This window comes from Belonocnema kinseyi, chromosome 7 (genome assembly GCF_010883055.1).
Source record: "Belonocnema kinseyi isolate 2016_QV_RU_SX_M_011 chromosome 7, B_treatae_v1, whole genome shotgun sequence".
Classification (NCBI taxonomy): Eukaryota; Metazoa; Arthropoda; class Insecta; order Hymenoptera; family Cynipidae; genus Belonocnema; species Belonocnema kinseyi.
The window spans coordinates 79,474,906-79,487,761 of record NC_046663.1 but is presented as its reverse complement, the minus strand read 5'-3'; the positions used below and the strand labels follow the sequence as shown (position 1 = coordinate 79,487,761).

General features: G+C 30.5%; 1 protein-coding gene across 1 annotated transcript in view; it reads right to left on the bottom strand.

Annotated features, from left to right (window-relative positions):
* The window catches only part of LOC117176526 (dynein heavy chain 6, axonemal), a 92,773-nt gene extending 81,362 nt beyond the window's left edge, over window positions 1-11,411 (bottom strand). Inside the window, exons 1-11 of the mRNA XM_033366781.1 lie at window positions 11,239-11,411; window positions 11,083-11,167; window positions 7,535-7,667; window positions 7,277-7,469; window positions 6,991-7,132; window positions 3,904-4,143; window positions 3,629-3,785; window positions 1,433-1,535; window positions 1,160-1,346; window positions 897-1,066; window positions 400-801 (exon numbers count right to left, since the gene is read on the bottom strand). Of these exons, the coding sequence (XP_033222672.1) occupies window positions 400-801; window positions 897-1,066; window positions 1,160-1,346; window positions 1,433-1,535; window positions 3,629-3,785; window positions 3,904-4,143; window positions 6,991-7,132; window positions 7,277-7,469; window positions 7,535-7,667; window positions 11,083-11,167; window positions 11,239-11,411 (1,985 nt within the window). The remainder of the gene's footprint in view (window positions 1-399; window positions 802-896; window positions 1,067-1,159; window positions 1,347-1,432; window positions 1,536-3,628; window positions 3,786-3,903; window positions 4,144-6,990; window positions 7,133-7,276; window positions 7,470-7,534; window positions 7,668-11,082; window positions 11,168-11,238) is intronic.
* Window positions 11,412-12,856: the final 1,445 nt, after the last annotated feature.

The window sequence follows — 12,856 nt, the reverse complement described above, 5'->3', positions numbered from 1 at the left end:
CAATACGCCAATTAGCACAAATGGTAAGTTCCGACAGTGCCTACAAGTGTGCCTACTGGACGCTAAATGGCAATACCGGTTTCATATGTATACACCTGGTATTTACACGAAGCAACTGTACCTATGATTAGTTCCCTTTTTTTAAGGAATTTTCCAACACATCATCTAAATTTAAATTATCCTAAAGATCAGATAAAAAAGTCAGATAAAAATTGTTTTTATTTTACATCTAACATAATAAGAATTTGATATTGCAATTCAAAGTAAAGGATTTCTGATCAAGCGCAACAACTTTAAGTAGAAACAGCATTTTATAAGATGTCAAACTGAAAAACTGGAATTGGCAAAACGAATGAATGAATTTAAAAAATAGTATATATAATTATTGTATTTTCTCACCCTGGCATTACACCTTCGATTACAGTCCACTTTTGATTAGGTGCTGGTAAGGCCAGAATTTTAAATCTTTTGAATTGCATTAAAAATATTCCTAATGGCTGATCTTCCTGAATTTTTGAAATTTCTTCCACTTCATATTGATATCGATTGCACCACTTACGGAAAATATCGCATTTTTCATTATTTTTTATAATATTTTCATCATATTCCATATCTTCTTTGAAAAAAACGTGTATGTTTTGGAATTTTTTGCAATAATTTGTTACAGCTGCAAAATTCTTTTTAAGAACATTTTCAAATTCTTTCTTGAGAGAGATCATATGAGAATCATCTTTCAGAATTTTTAGAATTTCAGGAGGATTTCGGGAAATTCGATTTTCAACTTTGTGGTTAATAATTGGTCTAAAAAAAAAATTTTAAGAAAATTAGAATATCACAAAGTCGTTATCCCTTTTATTAAAATTTAAAAAATGAAACATTTTGTTTGCTGTTGAGACCTTGTAAAAATATTGAAGAACGGATCAGACAAGAAAGGTTTGATTGAGAACATGTTTTCTTCCCACATTAGCTGGATTGTTTTAAGAACATGCCAAAAAATGTCTTCAGAAGGATCCAATGTGATTCCGGTTTCCAAAGTGATTACTAGATCAACTATAAAGTATGGGCACTAAAAATTGTTTAATTATTTAGATTATTATGTGTTATATCAATATTTTCAGGCATGAATTAAGTTAACATAAAAATCAAATTTTATATAAACCTGAGCCGAAAAAAGTCGTTCTTCCGACAAATTCGCTAAATTCTTCGAATCAGCGTCAACGTCAACGTTAAAATCCGACGATAAAAATTGAGTATGACTTTGCAGGGCATTAATTAGAACCTTATATGTATTTTGCATTAAATCTTGCATCATATTTGTTTGAAGATAATCAATCAGTTGAATAAAACTGAACACAAATCAATTATTTATTGAAATTAAATTTAAATTACTTTTCCGAGTGGTATTTTGAGAACAAGTTGTTTTTTTAATTACCATGATAGACGATAACACTTTCCTCTTTTTCTTGCTTGTTCTATGTGACTCATCTTCAAAATACCATCTTTTGGCATTTTAAATTTTGTTCCAGCAAAACGACCTGGATGTGATTAAATAAATAATTAAGAATAAGAAGTTGACATTCGTCTTGCGAATTCAAAACAAATCTCAAGATGTTAAATATTTCAAGCAATTTACAAATATTTGAATGGCTTTCAAAAAGATTTGAGGTATTTATGGTATTTTAAGGTAGTTTCAATTTATGTCAGTAACTGGATAGGATTGAAAAAATGTTATATCTTTTTCGACATTTAGAAGAAATAAAAGGAATTTTCAATAGCTTTCACGAATTTCAGTGGATTGCAGGGGGTTTTGGTGCGTTTAAAAAATTGAAAGAATTTTTTAATTCTGATTTATTACTAAACTGCTGAAGGCTGGTGCCCACCTCAGTATACAACACAAACTAACCATCACCTTCTTTCGGTTCTAGTTTTGTCCCTATATTTCCTCTCCATTAACCGAAGTCGGGTGGGACTGACGTTATAACTGGACTCTCCACTTTACGGCGACTGGTTTATTATTTTGGACATGATTTTTACTCGAAAAATCCCTTTCTCGCATTAAGTTGGTAGTCAGGCGTATACTTTAAACAATTAATATTAAAGACAATAGAGTAGTCTCGAAATAGATTAAAACTTTGGTTGACGAAAGACATGCTTCTAGTAAAGGTAAGAAAGAAAATTGCTGGCTTTGAATGGAGGTACAATAAAAATGCACAAAGGAAGCTAGATATCATATGTGAACCTGAAACAAAGAAGAAGGGATGTGACAGTAGAAAAAATAGAAAATGGGAAGTTAGAAAAAGGACTCGAACTATGGTCAGGAGTAGTTGGAGAATCACACGGTTGTTAAGGAGTCGGTCTGATTATAAATGAGGGCGCAACCTAGAAAGTCAAGGGGTATACATTTGTATCTCCTAGATTTTTATGGGCTAGAATGAAAGTGAGAATCAAAAGACTAATTATCGTAGAGTCTTAGGCTTCAGTTGATAGTGAAACGAGTGAAGTAAAACACGCCTTCTAGGACACTTTAAATCATACTATAGGCATTTACTATTATGGGGAAAGAATAATTTGACTAAGAGATATAAATGGTTGGGCGGGAGTCCGACGAGATGGTACGGAAAAGATACTTGGTCAATTTGGTGATCCAAAAACGAACAGTAACGAAGACAGACTGGTTAGCTTACGCTTAAAAAAGGGCTTGTTTATTACAAATACTTATTTTAGGAATAAAGTGATCAACTTGTGCTCCTGCTACAGAGGCGATAGCCACAGTATATTTGATTTTGTTATTCCATTTAAGAGACTAAGAGAGCTAGTAAGAAATACAAGAGTAATAAGAGGTTCTGAATGTGAAAAGGAATCTCTTAGGTCAAATCAACTTAGGTCAAGAATGAAGAAGAAAGAGAACTAGAATGACGAAACAGATGCAAATCAAGATATATTATTCTTAGAAACCAGAAAAACGGATAGAACTTACACGTAAAATAAATAAATGCCTGGATAGAACTTGGTAGACGCTAATTCACAATAAAGATATAGAGAGAGCATCTACAATGTTCCACAAAATTACTGTTAGGAGTTTCACTGAAGTGTGTGGTACTGCTGTTGTAGGAAGAATGCCCGGTGATGCGTGGTGGAGTGATGAAAACCGCGTAGCAAGTTAAAAAAATAAAAAAGTGAGTCTAAAAAAGTTGAACATTACAATATTCGCAAGTGCACAAGGACAAAAAGAAAGGAAGTAGTAGTGCATAGTTAGTCGGAATTAGGAATTGCAAGGGAGGAGAAGCTATGAGGCAGAACAAGTGGGCCATAGAAGACGATGCGTCGGAAAATCCAGTTTAAAGAGTTAGTGCTTCTGAGGTTAGGGATATCATGAAAAACTTTAAAAATGGCATAAGCTTTAAGAATTTCACAGAATATCAGAAGGTTTCAAGGGATTCTAAGGAAGGTGTATGTTTACACCGGAATTCAAGAATGGGTAATCCCAAATTAAAAAATTCATATTTATCTGAAGAAAAAATTATTCATTTTTTGAAAACTTTTTAAGATATCTGAATATGAAAACAATGATTATCTACAATGATTAGGCTAGAATTAACTTAGAAAATGGTATGTTTCAAGTATTTACCCAGTTTCCCAAACTCAGTTTGTTCGATCGTTATATTTGAGTCATTGGGCGTGTATCCAGCTTCCAGAAGTGATTTAAGGCAAGCTTCGTTTACTAATTCCAAAGTAACTTTTCTGAATTCGTCTAATTTACTTTTAACGTCTTCCAGCTGAGTCAACTGTATTCAAAATGTATTATTAATCGTATTTGATTAAAAGTAATTTTACAGAATTATGTAAGAAAAACAAATGTTTTGCACATAATTATATATAATGCATATAATTTTTTTAACATACTTGCATTTCTACAAAGATGAAAAGAGGCAATTTTTCGATGACGCTTGTATCGGCGAGAGATACGTATAAAAATTTTGCACACATAGCTTTCACTTCGAGCAGAGCATTACTTAAAATTGGATGAGATACAAAAAGATTTTCTTTTATGTGATCCCTGGCCTCGTTATATTTTTTCCATCTAATTGATTTTCGCCATACATAAAAAGCTTTCCAAGTTCGGAAAATTGAGAAAGTTCGAATCTAGAATTGGGAAATTAAAATATTAATACACTGGGTTTGAAATTTCGAACAACTTAACATTCAAAATACTTTACATTTGACAGCTTCAGGCTTCGGACTCATTGGAGATATTTAAAATATTGTTAATGCTAGTAGAAAATTAAAACAAGTAGCAATATAGTGTCATGCAATTTTTAAAAATATTATCTTGATGAATCAACTATGTTTAAAATAAAGTGGAAATCATTTAGAACCCCTAATATCTACTGAAACCCTCTAAAAGTTTCTAGAAAACTTTGAAATCTTTTTAAATTTCTTGAAATCTTCAAAATGACTTGAAATCTGTAGAAAAATCGCTAGAATTGCTTGAATTTATTATTCACTTAAATTGCATTCATATCCTGAACACCTTTTAAATCCTTTGAATTTTAATGAAATTTTACGGAATTATTTGAAAAAACATTAAATAATTAAATAATAATTTAAATAATTTATAAACATTTTTTTATTTTTCTGAACAACTTTTAGTGTTTCAATTTATAATTATGCAAGTTTGAACATTCGAAATTTGATATTTTTAAAAGCACTGTCTATGATTATTAAATTTTCCTTAACTTTAACCCCTTTTCCAGCTTATTCAGTGCAAACGTTACGGAAAATCCCGTACTAACCATAGAGGCATAGAGACACTACGATTCTTAAATTCAGATGTTGGTTAAATGAAATCTCGGATGTTCAATTAAATACTTTCAACTTGAAATAATTCATTTTTGACTGATAATCAATTTAAAATAGATCGAAAATATGAATGAAATACCAGATTGTTCATTATTAGGGTTTTGTTATAGCCCCGGAAAGAACCCCTGACAGTATCGTTCAGGTGACTTTCCATCATACTTTTTTCCAAGAAGAAGAAGTAAGGGGGGATAATGAGACGGAAAGGGGGAAGTGATGGGGTGAGGAAGGTAAGGGGCAATGAGGGTGAAGAAGTAGGAAAGGGGTGGCGAATAAAAGAAAGTGAGAGAAAATTATTGGTGAGGAAGTAGGTGACGTGATAGGAAATGAGGGGTGGTAAAGTGGTCGAAATTAAGTGTGGGGGAGTAGGGGCAGTGACGGGGCTTTTGGAGAGGGGAAGTAGGGGAAATAAGGGAGAAATGACGGAAGGAAAAATAAGGGAAATTATTTGGTGAAAAAGGAGGGTTTTGAGGTGAAGAGGGGTAGGGGAAGTAGGACAAATGGGCGGAATTGGAAGGAGGGGAATCAGAGGAAGTGATGACAGAAGGACTAGGTGGAATGTATGAGAAGGAAGGATAGGTTTGAAAGACTTAAGTAAAGTAGAAATGGCCTACGAAAGCCTTTTTTAACTTTGAATAATTTTTTATAATCATCTTTTAAATTATTCGATTTCGAACGTATCCAAAATAAAAAAAATGTGCACTATCAAATATTATTACCCATTAAAGTAACCATTGTCGTTAAAAAACCTAAACTTTTTTTTTAATCCTACGAAATTTTTTGAAAACCTCTAAAAATATGAAAATATCGTTCAATTCATTACTTCAATTCATCACTTAAATATTGTAAAATCCCTAGTAATCGCCAAAAAATCGAGTAAATTCTCATAAATCAGCTTAAAATCCGTAAAATCCTTCACAATTCCTTTAAAAAATGATAGAAAACTCCTTGGAATCTTTAATATCTGTTGAAATCCTTTGAAATCTATTGATAATCCTTGAACTCTGTTGAAATCCACTTAAATTTCTGAAAACCCTCCAATTTTGTTTAAATTCCTTGAAATCAATTTAAATTCATTATAATCATTTAAATGTTCTGAAATCTTACTCAAATCCCTTGAAATCCCTTAGAGAATCAGTAATCTCTTGAAAATTGGTATGCTTTTAATAAATTGATTGAAATCTCATGAAATTCCTTGAAATCTTTTAAAATTAACTATATTCTTTAAAATTCTTTTAAATTTGTACTGATCCTTAAATATTGTCAAGTCCCTAAAACAATATTGAAACCCCCTACATCATCTTAAAATATGTCATATCTTTTAAAATTCCTATAAAAATGTTTTTTTTTTAAATTTCTGAAGACCCCAAAAATCCTATCAAATTTTGTAAAATAGCTTGAAATATTTAAAGTTTTAAATTCAGTGACATTGTTAAAACATTGCGAGTCCTTGTATATTCTGTAAAATCTCGTCGGTGCAATATTACTAAAAATGTCTTTAAAAATGTAAAAACTTTGCAATCCTATGATTTCATATAAAATTTCTTTACAACTATTCTAATCCGTTAAAATCTTTCAGATTCTCTACAATCCTTTCGAAACTCTTAAAATATTCAAAAAGCCTTGAAACCTCACACAATCCTTTCAAATTCTTCAAACCAGTTAAAATCCTTTAAGCCCCTTGGAAACACTAGAAATCTCGTAAAATTTTTATAAATCTATTAAAATGTTTTGAAATGTTTGAAGTTCTCTGAAATCCCGTAGACTCTTTAATAATATTCTAAAAGCTTTGAAACCCTACACAATCATTTCAAATCCCTGAAATTAGTTAAAATCTCTTAAATCCCCTTAGATTTGCTTAAAATCTTTGAAATCTCTTGAAAATTTTGAGATTGCGATTTTTGAGATTGCGGGTATGTCATTTTAGCCAATCTAGCGAAGAAGCTCGACAATATGTTTCATCAGCGGGCAGTTACGAGAAAATAGTGGAATTTTGGTTAAAATAGTGTCTGAGTCCGAGCCCTGTAGTTTATGACCATAAAAAATCTAATTTTCAGTTTTTTTAAATTTTTCTCAAATTTCGAAAAAAAACTAACGAATGATATATTTCCGGACCCATTTGTTGTTACTTACTTTTGAAACTTTCAAATAATAAGAATATTCTCTTTCCCACAATTCTATAGGTGTGAATGTTATTCCATCTGCACTATATTGAGTGATGCCATTAGCGCTGATTGTCATATACGACTTACCAATTTCTTCGTAAGAAACTACTCTGCAAAAAAAAATTATACTCAGATGCTTACACGCTCAATGCAAAAATAATTTTTTTGTTAAAATTGAGATATTTTTACAAATAATGAATATGTTAATAAAAAGAAACTTTTATATTAAAAATATTTAAATGATTGAGGTTTACTTAAGGGCATAAGGCGTAAAAGATGCAGATGATCTGTCAACTGCGTACACCATGTAATAAAAATCACCAGACGGATCTGTCCGCAATTTCTTTATCAATTCAAATTGATCCGCAATTTTTGGTGACAGCCGCTTATTTAAGTCACTAATTTCCTCGTCGGCATCGAGAACTTTGCCTTTTGGACGGACTTGTACTTCACAATTATAAAGAAATTTATTATAATTTTCTAATAATTTTTTTCAGCTTTTTAATACATACTTTTAACTGGTTTAGGTAAAGAAAGTCCGCTTTGAGAAAATAAATCTTCTTTATTCTTTTCTATTTCGGGTAATGGAATATAAGGTTTGACTAATTTCTGTCTTACTGCTTCTTGATGGCGAGAAAATCCTATCTAGAATAATAACTGATGATAATCAACATTCTACTTTAATAATATAATGTAAAATTAAATCATAATTTTAAAATGTTGACAAAAAAGTAACGCTACTTTATATATGTATATATATATATATATACATGTGTGTGTGTGTGTGTGTGTGTGTGTGTGTGTGTGTGTGTGTGTGTGTGTGTGTGTGTACACAATAAGAACGAAGAATACAACAATAAGAAACTAAGAATCATGAATCCTTATCTGGAGTAACCATATATTTTGGACCACTTTTGGATTACCGGCGCATTTCTCATCCAATTACAATTAAACCTGGCGGCCGACTTATCAAACATTTAAAAAAATTTAAGCGGAATTGTATAATAATGCCTTAATGAATGTCAGCTTTAAAAGAAGAAAAAAGGAAAACAACCAATTTTCAAGCTGTGCTTACCTTTACATCTTAATCTACAAAACTGATTAAAATAAAATTTTATTGGGAAACCAAGTCGAGGCTTCTTTTGATTGCAACTCGCTAAAAAATCTCTGGATTGTCTAATAAAAAGCATTTAAAAGCTCAAAGTCTTCTAAACTCAACGCAAATTTTATTACATTATCGTCTCGCTCTTCGTAAAAAATTTGTTCGGAATCAGACTCAGTGATACTAACTATCTCCGTTAAAATATCGAATATTATTTTATTTTTAAGATTTTCAAGTTATTGCTTTGTTATAAATTATGATAATTATGTGGACTTTTCCCGAGTCGAGATTCACCTCCCAGCTAATTCTATAAAGTCTAAATGTTACAAATATAAATTCAAAAATTGCTTTTCGAGAAAAATGTATTTGAAGTTGGAGAGTGCAAAAGTTCACGTGTTATATATTTTTCTTCAAATATCAAATTTACCTACTTCCGGTATTTTCGGGGACATAATAGTATGATGCTACCAAGTAGGGCATAGATTGAAGTATGCTTTTCTATTGGAAATCCAAAACTTATATTTTATTTATTGAAAATTTAGCTATTTTATTAAAAAGTCATATTGTTTAGTTGAAAATTGAAATATTTTGTTGAAAATTTGAATTTTTGTACATAGAAAATCCGTACTTTTCGATTGGAGTGTCATCTTTGGTTTATGCGTTTTAACTCTAAAATCTACTGTCATATTTTTGGTGCTGAATTCATGTCTTTTGGTTAAAAATCCTGCTATTTGGTTGAAAACTTAATTATTTTGTTGAGAATTCGGAGATTTTCTTAAAAAATCATCTTTTATACGATTAAAGTTTAATTCCTCTTTATTGAAAAGTCTGCTGTTATATTTTTAGTAGAATTCGTCTATTTTACTTAAAAAATTCTATTATTACGTTAAAAATACAAAAACTTTCCTAAAAAGTAATCTTTCTTGATCAAAAATTCAACTACATTGATAAAAATTCGTCTTTTTAGATTGAAAACTCTTCTTTTGCTAGATAAGTGATCGCTTTTGGTTAAAAATTAAACTTTTATCCTTGAAAGTTTATTCCTTTAAGTTTAAAAGTCTATTATTACATTCTTGGTTCAGAATGCATCTCTTTTGGTTAAGTATTTTACTATTTAGTGGAAAATTTCATTATATTGTCGACAATTAAACCATTTTCATAAAAAGTAATCTTTTATGGTCGAAAATTGATTTATGTTATTTAAATTTCGTTTTTTTACAGAAATTTCGACCATTTAGTAGAGAAATAAGCGTTTTTGGTTGAAAATTGATCTTTTATGGTTAAAAATAAATTGCTCTTCATTCAAAAGTCTGCTATTTTATTTTTATTAGAATTCAGATCTCCTTTATATAAAAATTTGACATATTGGTAGAAAATTTATTAATTATTTTGTTGAAAAACTTAAACTATTTTACGAAAAGTCATCTTTTTGTTCGAGAATTCAACTGTTTCGTTAAACATTTATTTTGTTGGATAGAAAATTCAACTTCCTTCAAAAACATTAATATTTTTGGCTTAAAAAATTGGCAAATAGTAAATCATCTTTCATACTTGAAAATTAGTTTCTTTGTTGTAAAATTTATCTTTTCGGGTTTCAAATTATAATTTTTTTCAAAAATATTCGACTTTTTAGCTAGGACTTTTTTGTCGAAAAATCGTCTTTTTGAGTTGAAAATTTCACTGCTTTGTTGAAAATGTAATATATTTTTAGATGAAATCTTAGGAACAGAGTGCTTACAATACTTACATTAATTTTATTTAAAAGAATATATTCTCCTTGTTTATTGAAAAATTGGCCGATTTCCCCAGGTTTGAAAGCGTTTTGGACTGTGAAGTCTGAAATTACTTTTACAATAATTTACATTTTCTATTTTACCTTGGAGTTCTAAAATGCTTAATGCTTTTCAAAATTGACATAATAATTTGGTCAGGAATTTGGTTTGGTAGTCATAGTGCCCGTTCTGTAGTACAATTTTTAAAACTATTCAAGATATCAAACGTTCTTGCAAAATATAGGTATATTGGGAATATCTTGGTACAGACCTTACATTTAAATTTGGTCTCATTTGGCTGAATAGATTAGGCTTTAGAAGTGAGCATTGGTGGAAAATTTAAATTAATATTTGAATAGTCGGGAACCATATGGGGTTAACCCACAAAAATTTCAAAATTCACTTTGTTGTCTTTTTGAATTGTCCAATCTGTCCTACGTGACTTGCTTTTTTCAGAAAGTGAAAAATAGAATCTTACAATTTTTAATAAAATAACAAAGTTCCTCAAAAGGCTATCCCGAGACGTACTCGTTGAACAGTTTTTTCCGTTCTCCTGAAAAAATTCCCGAATAAGGAATTATCACATTATGGTTCCTGACCATTCATTTGTTTAAATTCTATTTAATTATTATCGGGTAAGTTTGGTAAATCAAACCACTCTTTCTATTTTGAATTGAATTGGATAATCCAATCCGTATTAAAATTAAACAATGTTACCAATAAATTGGAGTATAAAATAGATGAATTTAATTTATTTAATTTAAATTTTACGAAACTTCTTTAAACAATTAATTTAATTTTTTAATTTAATAAATTAATGATTAATTTAAAATTTAAGTAATTGATTTACCTATCTTATTTAGAAAAGGTACAAAAAATCATGCAACCCTATAAAAAACATCTACGATGCAAAAAATTTGCCAACTAAAACTACATGAATTTTTGGAATCAATGTGGTATCAGACATTAATGGAATAATATAATCCTGCCAAACTTCATAATTTCTTAAATGGATTTTTGAAATTTTTAAACTTTGATATCAAAAATTCGTGTAGAATTGGCAAATTTTTTTACGGCAGATGTTTTTGATGCGCTCAAAAATTTAAGACTATATAAAAATCTGTACGTAGCCGATTTAGTAGATTTAAAATTTCAACAAATAAATATTGTTTATGAAATTTCTTACAAGAGGTTCAGGAATTTCCTCTTTATGTTCAATCTTCTCAAGATAGTTTCTGTGTGGATAGTGAAAAGAAATTTCGTCACGTTTCCTAGAATAGGAAGATACATTTAAAATTCCATTTGTTAAGTGTTAAAGTAAGGATTATAAAATTATATTTACTTTTCACTATTTTGTAGTAGTCTCGCCAAAAGCTGATCAGATTTATCTTTACTTGGAGGATATAATTTTTGTTCACCTTCCCAACTTTTGGTACTTTCCTCTTCTTGAATATTTGAATTTTTGACGCTGGATCGCCGATCGGTCGACTTTCCCTTGCCTTGAGGTTTAGACATATTCACGATCTCACTTATTGCGAAATATATATATTATTTATTTATACTATTTATAATATATATTGATATGTTAATATCAAATATTCAATATTAAGCTGTTGTTTTAAACAAGGAAATTCTAGAACTGCTATAATTCTTATTGTCTGCTAGAGATATGTCTTCAGAGTTGGTTTCTTTGGTTATATTGATTAAACAAACGAGTTCTGATATCTAAAGAAAATTAGGACGATACTATTTTAATCTTTTTAACTAAGATTTAAACAACTAAAACAGGTTTTTCAGTTCAAAGTGCTCAAATTTGTTATTTTTCACGAAAGTAGAAGAACAGTAGAGTAGTTTAAAAAAAATTAATGTACAGGTACCGCATTTTCAAGCTACAATGTCGAATTTTTCCGGAATTAGTTGATTTTTTAATCCGAAAGGTGAATTTTCAACGAAATAGTTTAATTTCCTATTCAAAAAGACAAATGTTCAACAATTCAGTAAAACTTTCAATAAAATAATTAAAGGACCCCGCACTAAATGTATGGGAAAATGGCTTTCGGTGGATTTAGCTGATTAGCTGACACTTTGTAATTTGTAAGGTTATAAGTGCCGGATAAAATATCCGTAAAAAAATCCAAAAAATGGACAGTTTTAGCGCTATGCGGCGCTAAGCGCTCAAGATCAGTGAATAAAACCGTTGACTCATATAGCGCGCTTCTCAAAACGATCAAGCGCTAAGCGCCCAAGATTTTAACTTGACTAATTAATCACTTCTTTAAAGGCAGAAATGGTACCCAAAGTAACATTAGTAACTAGTGCGTACATACCGATAATAACATTCTACCCTTCGCAAGAAGGCTGAACGCTAAGTGGCCATGATCAGCGAATAGAACCAATCCTAGTAGCTTTAGCGAAAAAAGCGATGTCACTACAAGAATCACGCATCAGAAAGTAGTTAGTAATATGTTTAGTCAAACCAATGAGTTATATTGCACGCTTCTCGAAACGATCAAACGCTAAGCGCCCAAAATTTTAACTTGACTAATTAATCACTTCTTTAAAGGCAGAAATGGTACCCAAAGTAACATTAGTAACTAGTGAACACATACCGATAATAACATTCTACCCTTCGCAAGAGGGCTGAACGCCAAGCGCCCATGATCAGCGAATAGAACCAATCCTAGTAGCTTTAGCGACAAAAGCGATGTCACTATAAAAATCACGCATCAGAAAGTAGTCAGTAATATGTTTAGCCAAACCAATGAGTTATATTGCGCGCTTCTCGAAACGATCAAACGCTAAGCGCCCAAGATTTTGACTTGACTAATTAATCACTTATTTAAAGGCAGAAATGGTACCCAAAGTAACATTAGTAACTAGTGCGCACATCGATAATAAGAGTGTACCCTTCGCCAGAGGGCCGAACGCTAAGCGCCCATGATCAGCGAATAGAACCAATC